The sequence below is a fragment of the Camelus bactrianus genome, chromosome 9, assembly GCF_048773025.1.
Source record: "Camelus bactrianus isolate YW-2024 breed Bactrian camel chromosome 9, ASM4877302v1, whole genome shotgun sequence".
Classification (NCBI taxonomy): domain Eukaryota; kingdom Metazoa; phylum Chordata; class Mammalia; order Artiodactyla; family Camelidae; genus Camelus; species Camelus bactrianus.
The window spans coordinates 9944538-9970886 of NC_133547.1; the positions used below are offsets into that span (position 1 = coordinate 9944538).

Sequence of the window (26349 nt, forward strand, 5' to 3'; positions counted from 1 at the left end):
GCCCGCGAGACCTGAGCTCGGCTTTGCCTCGCGATATCGCCTCTGTCTCTTCCTCCTTCGGGCTGTCCTTCCTTGGGTGCCGCTTCTGGAATGCCCACACCGGTTCTGGAGTAACTGGTGCGGGTTCTCTCCCTTTCTCTCCCACACTCCCGGCACCCCCAGACTCCATTTACAGGCCGGTGGCTTGTGGTGGTACTCCCCGCCCCCAGCCCACCCACCCCCGTCACGGAGAGCGCGCGCCCCGCTGCGCCCCAGGAACCAATCAGCAGCCGCCTTAGGTAAGGGGCTCGCGTGCCCGCGCGGGGCAGGCGCGGGGCGGGGCGGGGGGCGCGTTTCGGGGCCCCGCCCCCTCCTCGACCGCTAACCGGTCGCTCGGACGCCCCGCGGGTGTGCGTAACTGTGTACGGAGCCAAGAGTAACCGGTTAAATACCGGGTTGGCGGGAGTAGGGTGGAAAGAAGGCAAATAATGTGTATGTAGGAACTTCAGTTCTGGTAGACCGTAATAGAGAGGGCCTGTAAACTGACCAGAAAGTTCCTCGAAGATCCCTCCAATAACGTGTAAAGAGAAACAAGTTCTGGGAGCACTTGGAGCGGGCGTCCAAACAGATCCTTAAACACAGGGAGGTCCTCCAGATATCTCCAGATACTGTGTACATAGAAATTGAACTTCTGGAGTTCCCCACGGGAGGCCTTATAAACACATGCCTGATGGTGGGGCATCCCCAGAATAAAATATAGGTAGACTTGAGTTCTAGAGGAGGCCCCATATAGGAGACTGTATCTGTATGTGTAAGTGCTCAAGAGTTCTTAGAAAAATAGTGTGGGTAGACTTAAGTTCTCGGCCAGGGGTGCTTCATTAGACCGTAAATATGGAGTTAGGAATTTGGAGTCTCTCCAAATAATTTGCAGATAGACGCTTAGATTCTGGGAGATTCCCTAAAGGGGCATGTGAATAGATGCTTAAGTACTGAGGAGGCCCCCCAGAGAATTTGTAATTAAGACTCAATCTCTGGGAGGTTACTGTAAGAGTCCTGTAAATGAACAGAGATGGCTTTATAATTTTGGGGGGAATCCCCAGAGGAGCCTGGAAATTATTGGGGGGTCCCCAAAATGCTTGTAAGTAGATCCTTTAATTCTGGGGAGCTCCCCATAGAGACTGTTGAATAGACTCAAATACTGTGGAAGTTCCCAGAATAACGGGTGGGAAGGGGGTCCTCACAGATATTTAAACAGACACCTTAGTGCTAGAGCGGGATCTCCACTGAGGCATGAAGACAGATGTAAGTAAGTGTGAGGGAGGTTTCCAGAATAATATGTAAACAGACGCTTAATTGCAAAGGAGGGCGGAATCCCAGTTTCTGAAGGGACTCTCCATCTGAGACTAAACATTTAAGTGCTGAATAAATCAGTTTGCAGAAGCATCTGTAAACTGGCCTTGCCTTCCTTTGTCTCAGAAGACAGTCTTCCACCTAGTTGTGTTTGAAGGAGAGGTCAGCAGTGAGAGAGGAGCTAAACAAATGTCTTCCTGGCTAGCAAAATTATTTTTGCATCCTGTAAACAGAAACCTCAGTTCTGGGGAAAGTGTCTCCCAGGGACGTGTTAATGTCACTGTATACTGGGGTGGAAGGTGGGGGGATTCATAGAATGATATGAAGGCACTTAAGAGCTAAGCAAGAGTCAGCAAACTTTTTCTGTAAAGGGCCAGAGACTAATTATTTTAGACCCTGCAGGCCACACTGTCTCTGTCTCGGCTACTCAGCCCTGCCAGTGTATCAAGAAGGCAGCCATAGACAGTGTGTAAATTGAGGGATGTGGCTGTGTTCCAGTAAACTTTATTTACAAAAACAGAAGGCAGACCAGATTTGGTTCATAGGTTACAGTTTGCCACTTGACCTGTGAGCTGCAGCGGTTGGCCTCACAGTTTTGCAGACAAAGACTTCCCTGGAATGAAGTATAAACAGCTGAAGAAACTCCCTAGGGACCTGTAAACAGCTAGTTGAATGGTAGGGAGTGTCATATAGGTTATCCTACATTTTATAACATCTTAGATTAAACACTAGTGAGACCTTGGAGTGTGATGGATGGCAGACCATTAGGAATGGAAGGTAAATATGCTGAGATGTAGGACACCAGATGAAAATAGGCCCTTGAATGCTGCAGCCCCACCCCAACATGTGCCCATATTGTGTAATCAAAAGAGTAGTTTTCAGACTGGGGATCGTGTTATAGATTTGTAAGGAAACACTTTGCTGCACTTTGAGAAAGAGTATGTCCCATTTTTATGTGACTTTCCTCCTTTGGGCTATTATTTATTTTGTGGCTAAGTGGTTAATAGTTGGGAATAGTTTTGGCTACAAGAAATGGAAGGGTATTTGTTTCTCACTGCCTCCAGAGATAGGCAATGTAAGGTTGGTTAGTAGGGAACCCCTGAACTTTGTATTTTGTTCTGCCATGCCTTCCTTCCATTAAGTTGCCTCACAGACCACAGTGGCTGCTTGAGTTCCAGCCTCCATACCCACATTCCTTTCAGCTAGGAGGAGGAAGGGACAAAAGACATGTGCCAGAGTCTGTGAAGAAAAGTTTCTGAATGCTGCCATGACACACTTCTAGTGTCATACCATTGGCCAGAAAGAACTTAGTCACATGGCCACACCTAACTGCAGACTAGGCTGAGAAGTGTATTCTGGATAGCCATGTACCCAGAACTGGAGGTTTTCTTTCTTTGAAGAAATTAAGAATGGGTATTGGGAGCCAGCTAGCAGTCACCACCACAGCCACAGAGCTCTCTTGAAAGGAAGTGCCTTCTTAATAGTCCAGAGTAAGCCAAATAGAGTAGGGAGAGACTCTCTTCACCCTGGAATTGACCTCTTTCTCCCTGTAGGTAACCATGTCTGAGTCTGGGCACAGTCAGCCTGGGCTCTACGGGATAGAGAGGCGACGACGGTGGAAGGAGCCAGGCCCTGGTGGCCCCCAGAATCTCTCTGGGCCTGGCGGTCGGGAGAGGGACTACGTTGCACCCTGGGAAAGAGAGAGACGGGTGAGTGTCTGGGCCCAAGGGCAGCATTCATGTGTCCACTCCTTCCGCAGCAGTTTGGTGAGCATCTGCCAGGTGCCAGGCCATCATCTTAATGCTAGGGACACATCTGGGGACAAAGCGGACTGCCCTCCCTCAGAGGGCGATAAAGGGGCTATTGTAGATGAAGCAGTCAGAGAAGGCCGCTCTGGAGAACTGACTTTTGAGCAGAGACCTGAAGGAGGTGGAGGGAACTGGCCATGACAAAATCTGATTGAAGAGCACTCAGAGCAGAAGGAACAGCAGATGCGAGGGCCCTGAGGCCTTCACCTGGTGAGTTCACGGAGTAGCCAAGAGGCCAGTGTGGCTGCAGTGGATGAAGAAGAAGGGAAAGTGTTAGAGGATGAGGTCAGAGGGAGAACTTGGGCCACATACATGGGACCTGGTAGGCCCTGAAAAACTTAGAATTTCACTGCATGGAATTGGCATTGGAGAGTTTGAGCCGAGAGGTGCCCTGCACTCATGTTTGAAGGAGTCGTATGATCATAGCAGCTGATTCTGTTTATTGAGCAGCATGCAGTGCGCTGGCCCCGTGCAGAGTGCTTTCTACCCTTTGGGTCTTCCTGAGCTCCTGCAGCTCCATGAAGTGGAGCCTACGGCAGATCCAATTCTCACTAATGAGAGGAGGCTTAGAAAGTCACAGAGTCAATGAGCTTTGGGGCCAGGACACGAACCCCAAACCAAGGGAGCCTCAGGCACAGCAGTGTTTTGCCTGCCATAGAGTGTTCCGGCCTGGGAATCGTGGGCTTCGGTGTTGGTCCGGCCCCTGCCTGGCTCCTCTCCTGGGCATAGGTGACTCACTGCCAGAACCTGCCCCCTCCCCCGGGTTCTTTCCCCAGGGCTCCACCCACCTCTGAGGGCTATTTGGTGGGGCTGAAGAAGGTAACGGTTGGGACCAGTTTCTAAGCCATAAAACTATAAACATGAAGGAAATTTATTCACAGTGAGCCTGGCTGTTGCTTGTTCCTCCCCTGGGGTTGCAGCAGAAGTGAGAACACGCAGTCTCCCTCACACATCCTTCTGGGGAACATTACCATCTTCCTGCACCTCAGCTTCAGTCTTTGAACAATAGCTCCCAGGACTCTTGTCTTTGACCCTGACCTTGGAACTGAGCCCTGGCAGCCTTCTGACTGGCAGAGGACTCCTCACATCCTCCATGTCTCCCGCTGACCTCAGCATCTTCCTGCCATTCCTCTCCCTCCCAGTGTCAGTGATAGCCCAGCGGGCCTCGTCCTGGACTCCCCCCACGCCGTCAGGCACCATGGTGCCTCCCAGCTGTTGTCTTCTCTCCCCACTCAACTATTCCTACCAAAGCACTTTCATATCCTTTTGTTTGCCCTTCACCGTAGGCCAGTGAGTGAACGGGATTTCAGTAAGTAGCCTCAATATGTGGGTGAAGGAACAGACCCAGAAAGGTGTCAGGACTCTGTCTTACTCAGGGAACCAGAGAAAGAATAAGACTCAGACTCGGGTCTCTCCCTTTTCTGAAGCAGATCGGGGGTGAGTCAGCAGAGGCATGAAGAGGACAAGGTGTGGGAATCAGCTCGCCGACTTGGCCAGCCCTGGAGCAGAGCCAAGGAGGAGAGGCTGGGACAGGGTAGTGTGCACCTGCCATGCCCTGAATGCCAGTGGACAGCTCTCAATGAGTCCTGTCTACTTTCAGCCTTGAAAGGAATTCTATCCCCATTCACCAGATGAAGAAGCAGGCCTAAGTGAGGGCGGTCCCTGATCTGCGCTCACATAGCCAGCAAAAGCCAGGGCCAAGTTTGAACCTGGCTCGATCTAGCTCCAGAGCCCTGGCTCCTCCTCCCTTGGTTTGTCTAGCAGAGGCAGCCGAATGGAGGGGCCCACAGCATGGTTCTGGAGCCAGGCTGCCTGGTTTCACATCCTGGCTCCACAGTTTAATGGCTGTGTGACCTTGGGCAAGCCAGTTAACCTCTCTGGATCTCCATTCCTTCATTTGTAAAGTGGGGATAATAGTATCTCTCACAGTTGTTGGTAGGATTGAAGGAGTTACTCAGAATGGTGGGTACCTGGCATGGAAAGGAGTGGCCAGGGAGTCAGGGGAGCCGTTCCTGAGTAACCGCCCTCCCTGATCGCAGGATGGCAGCGAAGAGGCAAGCGCGTCGGTCATGCAGAAAACCCCCATAATCCTCTCCAAACCTCCAGCAGAGCGGGTGAGTGGGGAAGAATTTTTGGAAAGGGAGGCTGGGAGCAATTAGGGCCAAGATCTCCTCCAGTGACTGGAACCTTCTCACTCCGTAGTCAAAACAGCCACCGCCTCCAGCAGCCCCTGCTGCCCCGCCTGCTCCGACCCCTCTTGAGAAACCCATCGTCCTCATGAAACCACGGGAGGAGGGGAAAGGGCCTGTGGCCTCAACAAGTGCCTCAACCCCCGAGGGCACCGCGCCCCCACCCCCTGCGGCCCCCGCGCCACCCAAGGGGGAGAAGGAAGGGCAGAGGCCCACGCAGCCTGTGTACCAGATTCAGAACCGGGGCATGGGCACTGCTGCACCAGCAGCCATGGACCGTGAGTTGGGGCCAGGCGGGGTCTGGATGGGAGCTGGAACCCCCTCGCACAGGCCCTCAGCACACCCTCTGTCTCCTGCTTTCTCCTGTCTCCAGCTGTTGTGGGCCAGGCCAAACTCCTGCCCCCTGAGCGCATGAAACACAGCATCAAGTTGGTGGATGACCAGATGAACTGGTGCGACAGTGCCATCGAGGTACCGGGGGCTTGGAGGTCCTCCCTGCTCCACCTTCTCCGGGTCTCACACCCTCGCCTCCTCCCCACTCCCCACCCTCTTGGTAGGTGATGCCAGACTGGACAGCTTTCAGGCAATTGCAGCAATGAGAGGGATTGGATTGGAAAGTCCTCAGCCAGCTGGGCTGAATTTCAGTGGCTTACACTAGCTCAGCTGTGCTGGTCATTGAACTACTGAAATACATTGATACTGATTAGCAGAGAAGGAGCCACGACCACAGCAGATGTGCTGGGATCTCCTGCACCATCCCTCCTGGGCCTGCTCCAGTCCTTCCCCTAAGTGGTTGAGACCCGCGCTGTCCTAGTGTTAACTGGTTTGAATGTCACGCTCCAGAGGTTTCCCTCCATCCCAGCGGCCCCCACTCTAGTTCAGACCTCGTATCTCTGTCGTATCTCCTACGTATCTCCTCCTGGACCATTGTATCTCCAGTCTTCATTTCCCCTCTCCTGCTGCCTTCCCCCCGACCTATCACCACATCCCTGCTCAGATTCTGCCAGGTGTCCCCTCTCCTTCTCCAGCAGCTTGGATTTATGAGGACAGCATGCCAAGCCCATCTGTTTTCAGGCCCCTGCTGCCTTTCTATGTCCATGCTCACATTGATATCAACTGGGGAGCTTTAAAAAAGAGCGAGTGAGCCAGTGTCCAGGCCCCACCCTTCTACTTGATGGTTCTCTGCAGTAATGAAAATGGTCTGTATTTGTGCCATCTGATGTGGTGGCCACTGTCTTTGTGTGTGGCTATTGAGCACTGATCCACACATCCCCATTTGTGGCTAGTGTAACTGAGGAACTACATTTTTAGTTTTGTTTAATTTGAATTAATTTAAATTTAAATAGCCAGACTTAATCAGGTTCTATCATATAGAACAAAGCAAACCCTAGATATCCATATTCTGCTTAACGTGTCTAGGGTTAGGCCCAGGATTAGCTGTCTTTTTTTTTTTTTTTTAAGCTCTCCAGGTGACTCTAAGGAGCAGCAGCCACCTTAAGTACTTGACTGTTTTCCTTAAGGCGTGTCTCTTACACCCCCTGGTGGTGAAAGTCAGCAGAGCTAGTGGCCCTGAGGTGTAGATCTCAGGATTCTCCAGGACTCTTCTAAGTCCCACAGACAGGACAGACTGGCCTCCCCTCCCTGCTCACTGCTGCCCCGTGTTTCCCAACCTACCTGAAGCCAAAAACCTCCCGGGAGTCTGCTCCAGTTGTCCTCAGTTACCCAGTCCTGTCCTCCCCCATTGTCTTGTTCTGTGCCTCTGCCCTTCTCTCCCAAAAGTCAAGCAGCCCTTTCCCACTGTGTTCCAGCCACCCGCGTTCCTGTTAGTGTCTTGACCACACCAGGTTCTTTTCTACTCTGGAGCTCTCGCAGATGCCATTCTTTGTGCCCAGAACAATCATATGCCTCACTACCATGCACATACAGAGGTCCTTTGCCCAATTGAGGGGATTTGGGGCCATGACAGTTTTCCCTTCATATCTGACAAGGCAGGTATGTGAGCCACGGAAGCCTCCAGGGCCCCTCTCTCCGTTCTGCTCCCGCAACTGACAGATTTCTCAGGGTCACATTGCTGCATCTTCCCACAGTACCTGTTGGATCAGACTGATGTCTTGGTGGTTGGTGTCCTGGGCCTCCAGGGGACAGGCAAGTCCATGGTCATGTCGTTGTTGTCAGCCAACACTCCTGAGGAGGACCAGAGGTGAGGGGAGTCACTGGGGAAGTGTGTGGAAGAGGCTGGGAGGGAGGTGGGCACCCACCTGGGTCAGGGGAGCGTGGGCCTGGGTATTGTAAGTGGTGTCACCAAGGACTTTGGGAAGTTGTTTCTCCTCCCTTGACCTCAATGTCTTTGTCAGACGAGGATGATTAGGGGCTGGACCAAATCTTCATGTAGCTCCAAGGTAACCAGTCCTGTTCTTCCATCCTTCCCTCCCTGCTTTGCTCCAGAAAATGGTACAGGGCCCAGCCAGGAACTGGGATGATGTCTTCATTAAGTCTGGATTTAGATTCACCTCTTGTCTCAGCGCTGCCACTCACCAGCTAGTTGACCTTGGTTAGGGCCCTTCACCTCCTACTATCTCACTTCCTCTTCTGCAAAGTGGGTTTTTAGAGGCTGAGACAAGATCAGGAAGGCAAAAGTTAACAAGAACCTGACACAGAGCAAATGCTCCAGGATGTGGCCAACGTGGCCTGGGAGACAGTGGGGCAGGAGACCTGGATGAGGGGCATGAGTTCTAGACCAGCTTCAGTCCTGCATTCCCCTGCAGGAATGGGGAGTGATTGCAAAGATGAAGGATGAGGGGGGAAGGTATAGCTCAGTGGTAGAGTGCATGCCTAACATGCACAAGATCCTGGGTTCAATCCCCAGTACCTCCATTAAAAATAAACATATGTAAATAAATACCTGATTACCTCCTGCCCCAAAATTTAAAGAATTAAAATTAAAAAAAGATAAAGGATGAAGTCACAGGAGAGGATTTGGGGGAGGAGGGAATTTAAGAACTAGGGCCCCAGACTAGGGGCAGGGAAGGAAAGAGAGAAGGCAAAGTAGGAGACAGAGACAGTCTAATAAGGGAGAATCCAGATGGGGAGTGAGAGGGGCATTAGGCACTTGGGGTTATTTAAAAAACACAGGGGCTTGGTTTCTTACAAAGCAGGTGATACTACCCTGGACTCCATGAATGGGCATCAGGGGTCCATGCACCCTCTGACGGAATATGCAGAATTTTACACTCATCTACAATCAGGCTTTTCTTCTAGGGGAAGGGTCTGTGGTTTCCACCAGATCTCAGAGGGGCCTGATGGAAACCCACAGGTTAAGAACCACTGTCATGAGAATATGCATCACCAGAACCAGAACTGCAGGGTTGCTCTGCCTCCCGGGTCGGCTCCATCCCTCTCTTCTCACTTTTGGCTTCAGCGCAGCCCGGCTCTGCTCTGGGAGAGCTGCCACTCTCTTGGGTAGCCTTCTTCTCATGTCAGCCTCCACCCTCAACTAGAAGAACTTCCCCACAGCTCTCAACTCAGACTCCCAAGCTAGAGAGAATCTTATAGGCGTAACGTACCTTTTTGAGGCAGGTCAGCCAGTGGACTTTGGTACCAGCTCTTGCCATCAGGTCTCTTAAGTTTTCCCTCCTAATTATCTTGAGAATTTGCCTGCTTCTTTCCTTTACTCCCACCTCCCGGTCCAAGCCTCTACCCTCTCTCTCGTATATTAACCTCACAGTCACCCTGAGAACTTGAGACTATTGGTATCCCCATTGATGATGAGGAAACTGAGGAGAAAGATTAAGGAGATTACTCAAGCCACACAGCCAGGAAGAGGCAGAGCTGGGATTTAAATCCTGGCAGTCTGGCAGGATCCCTGCTCCTAAACACCTCTGTTTACTGATTTTGTTGAATATGTTAACAGATCTACTTATGGATAGGAGTGGAGTCATGTGGTATACAGTGTAGCCCCTAGACCGCAGGGGCCATGGATGGAAGGCTTTGTGAGCAGGCGGGAATCACATCTTGCGTGCTTGCTCACTGGGCCACACTCTGAAGGCGTCGAAGGACGAGAACCAGGCCTCTAGTGCCCCCATCTGCTCCTCTCCACAGGGCGTATGTTTTCCGGGCCCAGAGCGCAGAAATGAAGGAGCGAGGGGGCAACCAGACCAGTGGCATCGACTTCTTTATTACCCAGGAGCGGATTGTTTTTCTGGACACACAGGTACCGGCCTCCACTCGCCTCACTCTGGCGCGTGCTGTGTTCAGCTCCATCCCCGAGTGTACCTAAGCCAGAACCCTGCTTGGAGGCCCCGTGGCTCTAGCCAAGCCATGACCTTGCTAGTGCCCTTGGGCAAGTGTGTCTTTTCCTGGCCCTCCGTCTCTTCTTACCAGGTTTTAACCCCCCTCCCCTCCCATCCAGCGTGTGCACAGGCGCCTAAAGAATCACACACAGTTCAAAGTGTGGGCCTTGGAGTCGGGCTGTATCCAAATCTGGCCTTTAATCCTTACCAGCTGGGTGACTTTGAGTAAGTTTTAACCCTCCCTCATCCCAGCCACACACACACCCTCCCTCAGCTTCTTCGTCTGTAAACGGGTGACAGTTGTTCTCAGCTTCCCTAGGTGGCTGTGAGGAGTCGGGAATGGCACAGGCAGAGGGCTTGACATGGGACTGGGCACGCGGTGTGCCTCCAGGCTCCTCCTCTTTGTTAGAAATGACCTGCCCTGCGTTTAACTGGCACTGTCCTCAGCTTCCCCAGGGTCCCTGTTCCTTAGCCTGGCACCCAGGGCTGGTGTGGCTTGCCTCCTTCAGACTCTGGCTTCCTCTCAGGGGTAGTCACCGGCCCCACCACGCACACCACAAGGCCTCGCCATAGTCTCTCTCCCAGGCTGTGCAACGTTGGCCGAGTTACTTAACATTTCCATGCCTCAGTTTTCTTAAGTGGAAAAAACAATGTTACCTCCCTCACAGGGTCTTTGTGAGGTTTCAGCATGTTAATGAAAGTAAAGTCCTAACAGTGCCTGACATGAAACAGGGTCTCAGTACTCTTGGCTGTCGGTGTCCCTGTCTTTAGAACTCTCTCCCCTTGTTTGCCTGGCTAATTTAACCCTTCTCCTCCCTGAAGACTCCACTGGGCGTTGCCTCCTCCCGGAAGCCTTCCCCTCCTCTGAGCGCCTGCTAGTGCCCATGTGCACCTCCCACTGCAGCAGGATTGATGGATCTGGTTTTTGTGCACTGCACCCACTCCCCACCTGCCCTCAGCTCCCCAGGGAGAGGTCCTGGCCCTCCGCTGATGCTCACTGACTGTTAGAGGAACAGAGTTCTGGCCACTGTGCACATTGATCACATGGAGATTGGGAAACCTTTCACAGATGTGGTGTGAGACCTGTGTGCCAGGCCCAGTGCCAGGAACCCCGGGGACCTGGAGGTGAACTGAACCGGCTGTGCGTGGGCCATGCCCACGTGGGGCGGAGAAGTTAAAACCAGACAGAGTGAAACACTGTGGAGTCTGGAGTCTTAGAAAGTGAGCCGTCAGGGAAGCCTCTCTTAAAGAATTCCACTCACTGCAGTAAGAAGTGGGTAGACTCTCCAGTTCATTTTGGTTCTTGTAATTTTTAAATGGAATTTTCCTTTAAGAAAAGGTGACAAGCTCACCACTAATTCTTTTACAGCCACTGATGCAGTTTTTAAATCCTCACCAGTCTTCACACTAATCATTGTTTCCTGACCTAAGTCATTATCTTAGTGAAGTTTTGAAAGCATTTGAAACAGCTAACACAACAAGGGATGTGACTCATTCAAGTAGACGTTGGATGGATGAGCACGAGGAGAGTTCGGGGGCGCGCGGCGCTCGAGAGCAGCGGTGTTCTGTAAAAGAGCTGGGGAAAGTGTCTGCTTGGAAACTTCTCTTTCACCTCCTCCCACTGACTGGCTCTGTACTAATTAGAAACTGCCTGTGTTTCCGACCTTATTTTGCATCTGCCATCATCACGTGGAACTCAGATGGCCATGTGCCCTGGGATCCCGGCCCCCAGCCCTTCGCTGACCCCTCCCTCTCTTCCTGCTCCAGCCCATCCTGAGCCCGTCCATCCTGGACCACCTCATCAACAACGACCGCAAGCTGCCTCCGGAGTACAGCCTGCCCCACACCTACGTGGAGATGCAGGTGAGGGCCGAGCCAGGCCTGCAGCTCCTCAGCTCCTCACCTCCTGTCGGGGAGCTGGGGTGGGTCGGCCTGGGTTCTGCCTCCTGAGAGCCCTGGGTGCCCCAGCACTGAGAGTCAGGTCGGGCTGGGCTGCTGGCTCTGCCCCTTGGAAAAATCCCCCCTCAAGCCTCCATATCCGCTTGTGTAAAGTGAGGTGATCACGCCCCCCTTGCCCAATTGAGGGATGGTCTGTAGCAGAAGTGCCAGCACAGTCTGGGCACATAGTAGGCACTTAAAGGCTCCGAGGCCGTTGCTCTGCTGCCCCCTCAGCTGAGTCCTGGGATCAGGAACCCCAGGGTGGGCCGAGTGGAGCTTCAACTCGAGTGTCCCTTCCCGCCTACCCTCAGTCACTCCAGATTGCTGCCTTCCTCTTCACGGTGTGCCACGTGGTGATTGTCGTCCAGGACTGGTTCACGGACCTCAGCCTGTACAGGTGAGGAGCTGGTGGGTGGGGAGCCGGGCAGGCCCTGAGGCTTGGCGCCTTGCCCAGCTCTCACAGTTCCACACGGCAGCCATAGGGACCCTTTGAGAATGTAATTTGGAGTAGGACACAGCCACCTCACCTCCCTCAATACACGGACCACCCGGCATGACTGCACACGTCACTCAGACTACAATCCAGGGTCCTTCCCACGTGTGGTTTATGGGGCCCTACGTGATGGGGTCACCATCACCGCACTGACCTCTCCTGCCACCTCCCTCCCCTCACCCCCTCCATCACAGCTACAGCAGCCTCATGGTTTTCCTAGTGCAGCTTCGGACTTCTGCACCCCATCCCTCAGCCAGAAGCACTCCTCCTGCAGGTGTCGGACTCCCTTCCTCATGTCCTTCAGGTCACCCTGAGGCCTTGCCTGACCTGCTCACACTGCATCTCCTGTGACTCTCCCGCTCACACCCTGCTGTGTTTTCCTTTATTGCACGGATTGCTCCCTGGCGGGATGGCACAGACCTCTTTCTGGTCTGGCTGCCTCATTAGAACGTAAGCCCCAGGGTGACAGAATCCCCAGTGCCTCACACAGTGCCAAACACAAGGCAGATATTTAATCCAGGTTTGTTGAACGAATAACGTCCTGGGGAGCTGGTTTGTCTGGTCCTTGGAGGCTCATTGTCCTCCTCCAGTCGTGTGCACCATCCCCATGGTACCCTGGTGGACAGGAGAGGGAGGGAGTCAGGACCTGGCAGGAGTCCTGCGTGAAGCAGCTGGAGGTTCCAGAAATGCCCCCAAATCGGACCTTAAGAGTCAGGTCAGGCTGGGCTCCTGGCTCTGCCCCTTGGAAAAATCCTGATCCTGTGGCCGCATGGGCTCCTTTTGGCCTCAGGCCCCAGGAGGTAGCTCTGGGGAGGCTGGCAGCCTGGGACCCAGAGCCTAGACAGACAGCAGGAAGGAACAGGTGCTTGTGGGGAGGGGAGAGCCAACCCGAAGGAAGCAGATGTCTCAAGTCAGGCAGCCCTGGGTCTGAATCCCAGTTCTTGCTAGGCAAGGGCCTGCTTCTCCCACAGTTCCTCATAGGCAAACTTTCATGCAGACTCGGTGAGTTTAAGAATGTAAAGCATTCAGCACAGTGCTTGGTACATAGCAAACAACTGACACATGGGAACTTAGTGTTTGTGTCAGTAACCCTGGGGGTGAGCTGAAGGTCTGGCCAACAGTTGAAACGACCTGCCGGGTGAGCTGGCTGTTGTGACCTGAGGGACTTGATTCTAAAACCTGCACTCCCCCTCCTGCTACCATCATTCATTGGGATTCATTCACATGACAGATGTGTTGGACATTTGTGCATGCCATTCGCTGTCCTGGGCTCTGGGGACACAGGTGTGGACAAACATAGATAAGACAGACTGCTCTGTGGAGTTTACATCTGGTAGGGGTACGGGCCCTGGCTGGCACGCACAGAGCCTTGGTTTGAAGCCAGAGTCTACAACTGGGCGTCTCAGGGCAGGTGACTCCCTTGAAATTGGGGACCACGTATTTGTACGTGTGTCTGTGTGAGGGGAGGGCCCAGAGTTGATCAGATCCCATCATCACTTAACCTTAGGTAACAGGTTTATTCTGTTTACTTTGACATATTTGGACAAATTATTTCAAAATCGCATAAACTGAAAGCTTACACAAAAGCCTGCATACAGATGTTTATAGCAGCTTTATTCCTAATGACCTAAATCAAGGGGCAACCAAGATGCCCTTCAGTAGATAAATGAGTAAATGAGCTGTGGTCCCTCCACATAGTGGAGTACTACTCAGAGCCCAGAAGAGATGAGCTGTCCAGCCACGAAAGACCAGGAAGAACCTTAAATGCATACTATGAGATGAAAGAAGTCAATTTAAAAAGGCTGCATACTGTATGACTCCAACTCTGTGACATTCTGGAAAAGGCAAAACTATGGAGACCTAAAAGTAATGGTGGATGCCAGGGGTGGGGAGGGGGAAGGAGGGGTGAGTGGGTAGAACACAGAGAATTTAGGGGGCCATGAAACCCTTCAGTGTGATTCTCTATAGTGGATATGTGTGATTTTTGTCAAAACCCATAGAACATACAATGCCGGGAGTGAACCCTGAAGTAAACCATGGACTTTGAGTGATGATGATGTGTCATCAGAATATTGACAAATGGGGAGGCTGTGGCAGGGAGCAGAGGGTCTATAGGAAATCTCTGTACTTTCCACCCACTTTTGCTATGAACTTAAAACTTCTCTAAAAAATATTTTTCTTGATAGCATAAACTCATTAAAAAACACACGTATGTTGACATACCATGGAGTGGTATCTGACAAGGTTGTCCCGGATTCCCTGAAATTGTATGAGGAATATGGTGTGTATGTTGCATTTTTCTGAGTGTGGCTGTAGCTTTAATCGGATCTGCACAGGGAGCCCCCTCCTTCCCCAGGCTGTGGGACATGGAGGGCCAGGGCCAGAGCACCAACCTCTCACCCTCAACCCCAAGGTTCCTCCAGACAGCAGAGATGGTGAAGCCCTCCACCCCATCCCCCAGCCACGAGTCCAGCAGCTCCTCAGGCTCCGATGAAGGCACTGAGTACTACCCCCACCTGGGTGAGTGGCTTTCTGGGGCCTGGAGGGTGGGCAGTGGGGAGAGGGGCGGGCAAAATCCAGGAGCACTCTAGGGAAGTGGGGTGCTTGGGGGAGCAACTATGAGGTTTCTGAGGAGGGAAGTCAAAAAGGATTAGCTGCCACTTCCTCTGAGGTGCCCCTGGCCATCAGGAGTGGGACCCCCGAGTCTGGCTCTGGGGACAGGACCCTAGTCTGCCTCTTTCTGGGTCCCTGACATCTCCCGGCGCGGGGCACAGGGAGTGAGTGTCAAGTCAGCCCCAGAGGCCCTGTGCACCCTGTTCTCCTGCTCTGGCCCCCGCACCTGCAGCTCCTTGGCCTGCTCTGTCCTTGCTCTGCTCTTGGACGCACTGCTTCTGTAAAGATCCAGTTCTTCCACCTCACCAAGCCCTCAGTCTTTCTGTCCTGCTCCTGATCACATGGCCGTCTTCCTCTTCTGCCTCTGTCTGCAGCAGACAGGGGGCTTCCTGAGGGCAGAAACCAGAGCTGCCTCATTTCTCTGGTCCCCAGCACGGGCCAGCACAGGGCCTGGTACTAAAGCGAGGCTCCTGGTCATGTAAACACGATGAGTGGTGGGAACTCGGGCTTAAGGCAGAGTTTTGATGTGGGAAGGGGCGTCCACGTGGCCGAGTGCGCGCTGCCCCACAGGCCCGTCTCCCCCCCGACCCTCAGTCTTCCTGCAGAACAAAGCCCGCCGAGAGGACTTCTGTCCCCGGAAGCTGCGGCAGATGCACCTGATGATTGACCAGCTGATGGCCCACTCCCACTTGCGTTACAAGGGTGAGGGTCCCCCGACTGTCCCCCAGGCTGGCCAGCGGCCTCCTGGCTCCTGGTCATATAGCCCCAGCCCGCTCCTGACCCCAGCTTGACCGTCACGTGCATACCCCGCCCGCTGCCCTGCAGCACGGTGCCTGCAGCCTGATAGGTTCTCTCCGCCAGGTACTCTGTCCATGTTACAGTGCAACGTCTTCCCGGGGCTCCCGCCTGACTTCCTGGACTCCGAGGTCAACCTGTTCCTGGTCCCCTTCATGGACAGTGAAGCAGAGAGTGAAAACCCACCAAGAGCAGGTACAGCCCCCCTTGAAGGGATCTGGTCCCTGCGGAGACACAGCCCACCCTGGTTGAGGGGAGACACAGGCTACCCCGGTCTGGGGGTGACAGGAACCCACCCTGGTCTGAGGGGAGACTCTGGCATGTTCCTGAGGTACCTGGACCCTCTCAAAGGAGCACAATTCCAAGTCCTGGAAGGTGTTCCTGGAAGCCCAGGATGCTGTCGACGGGAAGGAAGCCTCCTCTCTCGGCAGGCTGTCCCCCTCATCCTGCTCTAACTTTCCAGGACCCGGTTCCAGCCCACTCTTCTCCCTGCTCCCTGGGTACCGTGGCCACCCCAGTTTCCAGTCCTTAGTGAGCAAGCTCCGGAGCCAGGTGATGTCCATGGCCCGGCCGCAGCTGTCACACACGATCCTCACTGAGAAGAACTGGTGAGAACACTTGGCAGAGGGGGTCAGGGTGAAGGCCCCCACCTGGACCACATCGAGGGTTTCAGAAATCCCTCCATACCTTGGCAGCAAGGTGACTACTACCATCTTGTTGCTTTAAGATGAAATCCTTATGAGCCAGTGGAGTGTAGATCTTGTCACCAGCTTTCCTAGTAAGGAAATTTAGGCTCAGAGAAAGTGTCACCCAGGGAGATCACACACCTGTGGTTAGGTGTCACCTGATTGCACAGAGTAAGACCAGTGAGCCTGGTCAAGTTTAAAGATGTGTTCTAAGATCCTGAGCGCAGAAAGCATAGTCTTACAGAAGAGGAAATGGAAAAGCCATCGGGAGCCAGAGTTGCAGCTTCCATCGGCCCCCACAGGGTAGTGAAGTCTCATCCAGTTTTCCTCCTCTGCCAGCGGGCTTTCTCCACCTGCCCTCACTGAGCCCTGCACCACCGCCCCAGCCCCAATTCTGCATGACTTTGTGTCCAGAGCCCACAGCAGATCTGCCACAGATTCAGGTCTACATCATCTAATTTCCAAGGGAAACAGAAACTTGAGGCATAGCTCCAGCGTGGTTCCCCTGGGTCTGTCTGCAGTCAGCTGTGGCCAGAAGGGGCCAGGGGTGCACACACAGCAGCAGGCGGCCACTCGGGCGAGGGCAGGGCCAGCGGGGTCAGAGCGCTGCTCTCACTGATCTAAACCAGAGCCCAGTGGGGAGGAGGAGAATCGGGGAAGTAGGGGGGTTCCACAGCTGCTAGACGTTTCTGATCATCACAAGACTCTGGAGGGAGGTGGAGACAGACCCGCCACCCACAAAGGCCAACACCGAGTGGAGCGGGAAGAAGTTTGAGCTTAGAGGTGGGGGCTTGAGGTCTTAGTCCAAGACCAGGCACCTTCAGGCTCTCTTCCTCTGGGAGAAGTAAGGCGCCCAGGCTGCCTCAGCTCAGCTTGGCGTCTGCCCTGCATCCTGGGTGAGGAGACTGACCTCTCAGGTCAGGCAGGGACCACGGGCAGGGCAGCCCTGACTGTTGACCTCCTCTCACAGGTTCCACTACGCCGCCCGGATCTGGGACGGGGTGAAAAAGTCCTCTGCCCTGGCAGAGTACAGCCGCCTGCTGGCTTAAAGCCAAGGGGAAGAATGTAAGGCAGCGAACTCCCCCTCCGGGCCCCAGGGGTTGGCGAGGGGCACGCACGTCCTCCCCTCACGGAGTAGAGAGTGGCAGCAGACCTCCCAGGCGTGGGACCACAACTTCCTCGCCCAGAGACACGAGGTGTCCAGGGCCAGGCCCCCCACCCTCAATGGAGCGCTGTTTAGGGGGATGACCTTGAGATCCTGCCCTCAAGGTGGGCAGGGCAGCCCATCCTCAGTCCCCTACAGGGACAGGCAGTGGGAGGAGCCTGGATGGTCACCAGGAAGCCCAGTCTCCATCTTGGCCTCCCTCTGCAGGGGCAGGAGCAGCAGGTCCCTCTCCCCTGACGGCAGGCCCTTTCCTGTTAAGTGAGGCAGGATCTAGGGGCTCTTCACTGGAGCAGATCTGATGGTTGGAATAAAAACTGTCAAGCAAGCCTGTTCTGGGGTTCCTCTTCTTCCCCTTTCCCCAGCATGCTGTCCTGGGGAGCTTCACAAATTCAGGTCCCAGCCCTTGGGGGACAGATGAGCTGTGGCCACCCATTGGAGCCTGAATGAACCGCCCATGGAGACACATCCACTGTAGGTCACTGAGTTGGGAGCAGATGAGACCAGTCTCCGCTAAGGAGGAAGCCTCTGGAAAGAGGAGTTCTGTTTCCTGGGGTGACATCAAGCCTTCCATCCCTTGTCATGGACAGGAAAGTACAGGGTCCTCCACTGGCTAAATGCAGTGACTACCCTTGTGTCGGCCACTCTCACGTGAAGACGGTGCCTGCCTTTTGGTGCCTAGTTAAATACAGTGCCTAATTCAGTGTTAAAAAATAGAACATGTCCTTAATTTAAATACAGTTAATTAAATATAGTACAGTTGTCACTCAGTGTCCATTGGGGATTGGTTCTAGGACCCCCTGCAGATACCAAAGTCCTTGAATGCTCTGATCCCCTGTGTAGAATGGCGTGGTATTTGCATATAACCTACCTACACCCTCTTGGCCACTGTAAGTCATCTCTAGATTACTTTAAAAACCTAATCCTGTGTCAGTGCTTTGTAAATAGTTGTAAATACACTGTAAGTGATATGTAAATACTTGCCAGCACTTGGAAAATTTAAGTTTTGCTTTGTGGGACTTTCTGAAATTTCTCTTTGAGTATTTTCAATCCCAGGTTGGTTGAATCCATGGATGTGGAGCCCTCGGATGCAGAGGGCCCAGTGTGCTTCCCCTAAAGTCAAAACAGGTTCTTCCCTCATTCAAGTCCTCAGGTGTTACCTTTCCACACGATGCCTACTGTTGGTTAAACATGGTGGCCTCTGTCCCCTATAAGCCTCATCTACTCTTGCTGAGAAGTGGTCCCTACCTTTAAATCCAGAGCCTGCTCTCAGTTAAATACACCGTACAGTTCATTACAATATCTACCCTCACCTGCTCAGTTACACAAGGGACATCATCTTAGTGTTTCCCAAAGTATACCTCCAGATGAGTCAGGTCACACACCCTAATCCCAAATTAGTCCTGATGCGCAAATCAGGCCGCTCCACCCTTCAGTAAAGCAGCCTGTCCCCATCTAACCAGCTGATTTCACCTGTCCAGTCCCCCATGCCTTCCCCCTGCCCTCAGGTGTCCAGGTCATGGGAATCCCCAGGGTCTTTTGAAAAAAATGCACAGCTGAAGAGGGTGGTAGGCAGTGAAGAAAGCACTCAGGCCAGAGAGGTTCTTGGCGGGATGTGAGACTGCAGACCTGGGGCAGGTCGGGAGATATGACACCCAGGGCAGGCTCTGGCCCTGCCACCTGCTGACTGAAACCTTTGGTGGAAGCCTCCCTTAATGACCCCCCAAGGCTCGAGAGGGCTGTGACATTCACTGCCCTCTTATTGAAGTGCTTCTAAATGCTTTGTCCCCATGCCCCAACCTGCATGGACACCCTCCTTACTGCTCTCCACCAGACTAGTGGCTCTTCCCTGCCTTGTCAGAACTGAGCACTCCCATGTCCCATCCCCTCCCCCGGCTTCCCAGGGGGACCGCTGGTTGATGTGGGAGTTCACTGGAGTAGGGAAAGCAGGGGCAATGGCCAGAGGGCATGAGACCCAGGGCACAAAAGCACAAAACAGCACATCAGGTCAGTCCAGTAGAGTGAGAGCTGGAGTTTCTTCCTTCCCATCCCCCAACACCACAGATGGGCGCCCGCATGCTCCCAACCCCTTGCTGCCACCTGCAGCTGGCCTAGGCTCGGGGCTGGGGTTGTTGATCAGGTTTATCTAGGAGCTTGTGCTCGGGGTTGTTGATGGCCTGAGCCAGCACACTCTGGGCATCCTTGACGGCCACCTCCAGGGAGGTGTGGAGCATCCGGTAGACAATGGCGAAGGAGAGGCCACAGGCAGCCAGGTGACCCGGGGTGGGCATGTTGAGGAGCTCCTGGCTGAACGCTGAGGCATCCCTGGAGGCCTGACCCAGCAATTCTGCCACCAGCGCCTCACTGAACTTGGTCTTCGGGCCCCAAAGCGCCTCCAGGACCTTGTGCAGGGGTCGCCCGTCTGTTCTGCCAGCCTATTGAGGGAGCCCTTGTCCAGGCCTAAGCTGTGGCGGTAGCCCTCCAGGGAGCAGGTGAGTGTGTACAGGTTGCACGCCACTTCTGTCACGCCCGGCACTGGACTCGGGTTGGCTCCACAGGCCACGGTGGCCACCAGCCAGATGTGATGTTGCAGTGAGGCTGCCTTCCTCTCCAGTGTGGGCTTTGGAACGTTGGGCAGGGCCACCAGGAATGCGGGCCACTTGCAGCTCTCTAGCCCCCTCACCATTGACTCCTCCAGCAGGCTGAAGTCATACTTGCCCAGCTCAAACAAGGAGAGCAGGAAGACCTGGGGGTCCCTGAGGCCCTCCGCTGCCGGAGGCAAGAGCACCTTCAGTGGGTGTCTGCGCCCAGCAGGCCCAGCTGCCTTGCGCAAGCATTTGCCGGGGGTCAGTACAGCACGTGGTTTAAGAGCATCAGCCCTGGAGCCAGGCTGCCTGAGTTCAGATCCCAGCCTGCTCCCTACTCCCTGTGTGACCTCGGGCTAGTTACGAAACCTCTCTGGGCTTCTTATCTGTAAAATAAGGGGATTGTTGTCCTTACCTCCTGGGGATGTCGTCATGGTGGGGAACTGAGTTCAAAAAGTGGTGCCTGGCCTGCAGTGAGCCCGTAAGACACGTCACCTGCCACCAGCGACACGTGCCAGCATCCACATGGATGGATCACATTGGCACTGCTCTAACTTGGGAAATACACAAGCCAGTACCTACATTTTGGTTCCTTAATGCAAGTGACTGGGCTCTGTCACCAGTGACTCAGAAGTGCCAACTCCTAGGAAATGGCAGCTGTAAGCAATGTCCCACTTTGTGATACTCTGTGACGCTAGGCGGCCCCTTTCCCCACTCTGGGCCTCAGCGAGATGATGCAGGGGAAGGGGTGGGCAATCCCTCTATAATCTAGCCCCCCAAAGCCTGGCCCTCACCCTCCAGCCACCGCACACAGTCATCCCAGATTTGGCTGAGCACCCTCTCCTCCAAGAAGGAGGCGAGGTCAACTGCGCGAGGCGGCGATGTCCATGTCCACCTTGGAGCGGACGCAGTAGAAACACTTGCCCTGCTACAGGATCTCATGGGCCAGCTGGGCGTGGCTGGCAGTAAAGCTCTCTGACTTAAGGATGAGGAAGAAGTTGTACTGGAGGTATCTGTCAGCCTGGAAAGCCGGTGCGCCTATGCCTGGCAGGTCCCAGATGACAATGTTGGGGTACTTGGGGTGCGGGGATGGCGTAGGGTCCACAGTCATTTCCACCACGCCTGTGTAGGCCAAGTTGGAGTACTCGTCCCCCAGCCCCCCGAAGGCATTGACAAAGGTTGACTTGCCCAAGCCTGTCCCCCCAGTTAAAGCAATGTCCAGGTGGACATTCTCCAGCAAATGAAGTGTAGACTGTAACTTAGTGACTATGGCTGGCAGGTCCCCTGCCTCAAAGGCTTCCTTCAGAGCCCTGGTGTCCCTTGAGAGCTCCAGTATTTTGGACTGGCTGAGGCATGATAGGAAAATTTCGCTTGCCGTGGGCTGCCCGACCCCCAGTTCTCTGTCTTCAGGACTTGCTGCCCTTGGAGAGGACAGGGAAGGGAGGATTTTCACTCTGAGTTGCTTTCTCTCCATCCCTCAGCATGCCCGAAATATTTGAGGCATCACCAGTAATAGCGCGGAGAGTGCTACAGTATGCCAGGCCGAGCGCTAGTGCTTTATCTTAGTTCACATTTGTTCATCACTGCCAGGTTCTCCTCCTGGAGTATCTCATAAATGCCTCAGAAGAGCCAGAAAAGGAGATTCCCTTCCTACCCACACTTGGCACTGAGAAGGTGAATCACGTGCCTGAGGCCTCCAGCTCATGCATGGGGATACTGGGAATGGGAATGAGGTCTCCTGATGCTAGAATTCAAATTCTTAACTTCTGGGGGGCATTGACCATGCACGAGGCACTAGGATCAATCACTGCCATACAGGGCAGCGATTCAGAGCTGGAATCCTCATCCATTGCTGGTAAGCTTAATGTTTAATATTCACCCTGGGCCAGCCACTGTTCTAACCACATGCATCATTTCATCAAGTCCTCACTTTACAGAGCAGAAAACAGAGGCTCAGGGAGGTAAAGGTCACTTGCTAAATGTCTCACAGCCTGCACCGGAGCCAGGATATGGACCAGCTCCCTCTGATGCTTTTGTCTTACAAACCGCCCCCAATCTTTGCACAATTGAGCCCCACTATGTGCCAGGACCACTTTAAGAAAAGAGACCCGATGGGTCTGGTACGTTAGTGGACACATTGCTCACCTGCACTGTCTGGCTTGTGAGTACCCACGTCTGCTCAGGAACCACAGTGGGCACTCAGGCAAGCCCTGTCCTGCCACTTGGCCTCTGAGTCCTCGCTGGTATGATGGACGGGGCAGCAGCACTCACCTCCTGGGATTGCACAACTGCTTCTAGTCCCAGCCATGCCAGGGACTTGCGGGATGATGCTGGGCAAGTCAGGTCCCCTCTGTAGCCTTCATTTTCCCCTCTGTGAGGGGTGGGGGTGTCAGTTTCCTCACCTATTGAATGGAGAGCGGACTCCTCAGAGCCCTCTCAGCTCTGCTGTTTTAGGAAGACTCAGGGTCTCACTGCAGACGAGGTTCAGGCAGAGGCCAGCATGGGATGGGCTTGGATCTTGATCTGTGAGTAGCCATGGAAGGTTTCTGAGCAGGGGAGGGGGAGGTCTGTGGACATTAGAAAGAGCCCTCTGTGGCCTTATTTATGGTACATGAGACTGGTGCCTGGGAGGCAAGGTGAGGGCCCTGGGGGGCAGGACCTGGGTGGGGAGGGTGACGTCTGAGCTGGAACAGGGGCCAAGGGTCGAGACCGGGGATGGGGAAGGGAGAGATGGAGAAAGAAGGGACCAGACTAGACCAACAGTTGGAGGCAGGAGACAAAAGTAACCCATTCTCTCTTGACCTTAGACCCAGTGCGGTGAGAGCATGCACTATATTCACGCCTGACCTTTCCGTCCAAGACACTGGAGGCCAGTCGCCCTGTGCTCAAAATGATGTCTGAGGGTTCACAGGTCTAGGGATGTGGGCTGTTTCTGGAATGGATTTGGAAGGAATCATCTTTCTTGTGCATCTGGAGGTCTGAGATATCCCTACCATGATCACCCACAAAGCTTTGGTGCAGAAAGGTCCATGTGAAACCCGGATAGTCCCAATGGAGACAGTGGGAGGCATTCTGGGAAGAAAAAAAATCTTTTTGCAAAGCAAGGAGCTCTTTAGGAACAAGCGTTGACACCCTCTCTTTAATCCTCCAAGTATAAGTGGAACCTCTTAGTCTGTTTCCCAGACTCAGGGGTAGTTTGAGGCCCCCAGATGAGGCTAGAACCATCACCAGATCCCGGAATATCCTCAGGGAGTACTGGTGGGCACCTGGGGTAAGGCCACCTCCACTGTACCAGAGCTGCCTAGTGAATACCTGGAAACTCACCCTAAAGAGAACTGCACCTAAATTCCACTCTTCCCTGATCCTCATCTAAGCCCACAGAAGCTCTTGGGGCAATCTTTCCTGTCCAAGCCCTCCAGTCTGGTGGTTCTTTAATTTTTTAAACATTGTGACCCTTGACTCAGCATATAAATTCAGCTTGAGCAGATGAGGTGTCAGTTTCACTCTTGCATCCCGGCTGGAGAGCCAAGCACAGACCGAGAGGCTGTACCAAGGAGCTGGGTTTCCAGGGATGCCTGGGCCAGACCGATACCGTCACTCAGTGTGTTGCACACTCTCTGTCATTCGAAGCCTCGTGCAGCTTCAGAAATCCCACCAGGTGGCCTCACTCTCAGACCCATCTCATCATTCACACACGGCCACGCAGCCAAGCAGCCAAGCACACAGACTGGGAACCCCAGTCTCAGCCAACTACTCACCATCTTAGACCCACAGCATCAAAATCACAGAGACTTACCAAGACTCCTCCCAATCACAGACACATCAGCAAGCTTATCGCCACACACATCCACCCACAGACACACTCACCATCTTTCTGAAACGAGACCTGTTCTAGGTGGCCGCTTGTGCCCCTGCATCCTCCCCCCTTGGATGCTCATAGAAGCACCCACCCACCCTCTCTCCACCTTCACTCCCGTTCTGTTTCCCCAGGCTACGCACAGAGGCCAGCCCAGTGGCCAACTGGCTTCCCCCACTCTGCCACCCAGTCCCACCATCACTCACAGGCAGCAGGGTTGGCCCAGGATGTCCCATCTTCCTGTTTAACTCAGTTGCTAGGCAGCATTGTGCGCATCCCGGGCTCCAATTGGTTGCCCCTCCCCTGCCAAAGGCTGCCTTTGGGACACGGGTGATGTCTCCAAATAGGACACAAGGTTGCAGGCCCCAGTCCCTACTCAGCCACCCACCTAGGTTGATAGTGTGCTCTTGTCTTGGATCCAGGCCAGGCTGCCTTTTCGCCCCACAAATCCCCCTTGGCCACTTGGGGACCAGGAAGAGTGAGACCATTAAAGAGCCCTGGCCCCCTATCCACACCTTGAACCTCTCCTTCCCAAGGTCAGTTCCTTCCCCAGGTCAGGATATCCCCTCTGGGACTTGGGCCCACCTGCCTCCCTTGGCCCTCCACACCCCGCCCCTCAGCAACTGCATCTCTCATCAGCCTTTTTTGTTTGCTGGGTTGGTTTTGTTAAGGCTTGGTGTGTGAGTGAGGCGGGGGTGGGGGCTGCACTTTCATTTGTCTTCGGACAAGTCCCGCCTCTTCCAGCTGTCCAGAATGTACTTGAGAAGGAGGCCGAGCTTCCGGCGGGCCGAGAGCGGGGCTTCCTCACTGTTCCCCTCCCCAGACCCCCGCTTTTCCACACTATTGTCACCAGCCGCCTCCAGGCTGACCTCAGCCTGGGGCTCATCCTCCTCCAGGGCCTTGATGCGAACCCGCTGGGCGTCCTCGGCCATCTCGTTGAGGCAGCCCTGGAGCATGGTGTAGACGGTGCCGAAGCTGATGCCTCCAGCCACCAGCGTACCAAACACAGGGATGCCCTTCTCAAAGGCCCGGGCCACCCGCATGGCACCGTCGGAAGACTGCGAGTAGAGCCGCAGGACAGTCTCAGGGGAGACCTCGTTGGCCAGCGGGGAGCGTATGACCGAGCGCAGGTCCCCGGCCTGTTTGCCCACCTGCTCCGCCAGCTTGGCCAGCGAGTCGTCGTCCAGGCCGAAGCTGCGGTGGTAGCCGCGCAGCGAGCGGATGAGCAGCGCGTCGTCGTAGGCAGCCGCCAGCCCGGGCACCGGCAGAGCCTGGATGACGCCCGACACCAGGGCCGTCTTGAGCACCTGCTCCTGGAGCATGTCCTTCTTCTTCTGCAGGGCCTCCAGTGAGATGTCGGGCAGCGACAGCAGGCCGGCGTGGCGCCGGTGCGCGGGCAGGTCGTGCTCCCAGGTGGACACGAGCAGCGGAAAGTCGTAGCGCATGGGCGAGAGGTTGGACACGAGGAAGATGCGGGGATCGCTCACGCCAGCCCCGCGCAGCCGCTCGGCGCAGTGCTCGCGGATTTCCTGCAGGACCACCGCCTCGCTGAAGCCCGAGGGCCGCTGCGTGCGCGTGGCCGCCAGGTCCTCATCCACCTTGGTGCGCACGAAGTAGAACTTCTTGCCCTGGCGCAGGATCTCGGAGGCCAGGCGGATCTCCACGGCGCCGCAGCGGCGCGGGGACACCAGCAGGAAGAAGTCATAGCGGCCGAAGTCCACCTGCTTCAGGTACTTGTCGGCGGGGCAGCCGGGAGAGCCGGCCCCTGGCAGGTCCCACAGGGTCACGTCTGGAAACTGCGGGTGCGGGTAGGGCGAGGGCTGCATTGTGGTCTCCACGACGCCGGTGAGAGCCGCGCCGGGGTCTTCGGCTCCCAGGCCGCGGAGGGCGTTGATCAGGGACGACTTGCCGGCGCCCGACTCGCCTGTGACGCCCACCTCCAGCCTGATGCTCTCCGAGGAGGCCAGCAGCTCCCGGAGGCGGGAGGCAGCCTGGGGGATGTCGCCCGACTCGAAGGCGGTGCGCAGGGCCTCCAGCTCTTCCTTGGCCATCAGTATGGTGGTCTCCTCCTCCCTGGGCACCGCTGGCAACTTGGAAGTAGCCATGGTGACCAGCGGTTCAGCGGCGCGGGGGATGTGGGAGAGTCACGGACTGACGCAGGAGCCTCAGCGTCTGCGGGGGAGGGGTGGGAAGGGAGCAGTTCACGCCTCCTGGGCCTTGGCATGAGGCAGAGAGAGAGAGAGATACACCAGGGGTAGAAAGGAAGTCCCTCGAGAACCCCACAGCCCTCTCCTCCTTAAAAACCTGGGGTGCATTTTGGACGGGGGTGGGGTGGGGTGGGGGCTTTGGAGTCTGGCAGGCTCCGGTTCACATCCCATTTCCACGGCTAACTTGCTGTGTGACCTGGGGTAAAATGAGGCACTCTCTGAGCCTGTTTGCTTCTCTGCTAGTGACTGACCAGCCTCTGAGGCGCTAAGGAGTCTCTGGGATAATCTAGGAATGAGAACCGTTTTATGGGCAACTTGTGACCCGTGCGGTCACACAGGGCCCCACACTTAGAAGGCCCAGCTCTTGGCTTAATGCTCTACTGACACTGACTGAAATTT

The 26349-nt window shown here is 54.7% G+C and overlaps 2 protein-coding genes and 1 pseudogene across 2 annotated transcripts; 1 reads left to right on the forward strand and 2 right to left on the reverse strand.

Moving 5' to 3' along the window:
- Positions 1-39: 39 nt before the first annotated feature.
- Positions 40-17630, forward strand: SMG9 (SMG9 nonsense mediated mRNA decay factor). The gene is made up of 14 exons (XM_074369505.1): positions 40-278; positions 2883-3038; positions 5177-5251; positions 5340-5604; positions 5700-5797; positions 7414-7526; positions 9425-9536; positions 11383-11478; positions 11865-11950; positions 14460-14566; positions 15254-15361; positions 15521-15649; positions 15918-16062; positions 17111-17630. The coding sequence occupies exons 2-14, from the start codon at positions 2889-2891 to the stop codon at positions 17187-17189; spliced, it is 1563 nt and encodes a 520-aa protein (XP_074225606.1). The 5' UTR covers positions 40-278; positions 2883-2888; the 3' UTR covers positions 17190-17630.
- A 386-nt stretch (positions 17631-18016) lies between these two features.
- Positions 18017-22417, reverse strand: LOC105062705 (interferon-inducible GTPase 5-like; annotated as a pseudogene).
- Positions 22418-24364: 1947 nt separating this feature from the next.
- Positions 24365-25906, reverse strand: LOC105062704 (interferon-inducible GTPase 5). The gene has a single exon (XM_074369507.1). The coding sequence runs from the start codon at positions 25846-25848 to the stop codon at positions 24454-24456; it is 1395 nt and encodes a 464-aa protein (XP_074225608.1). The 5' UTR covers positions 25849-25906; the 3' UTR covers positions 24365-24453.
- Positions 25907-26349: the final 443 nt, after the last annotated feature.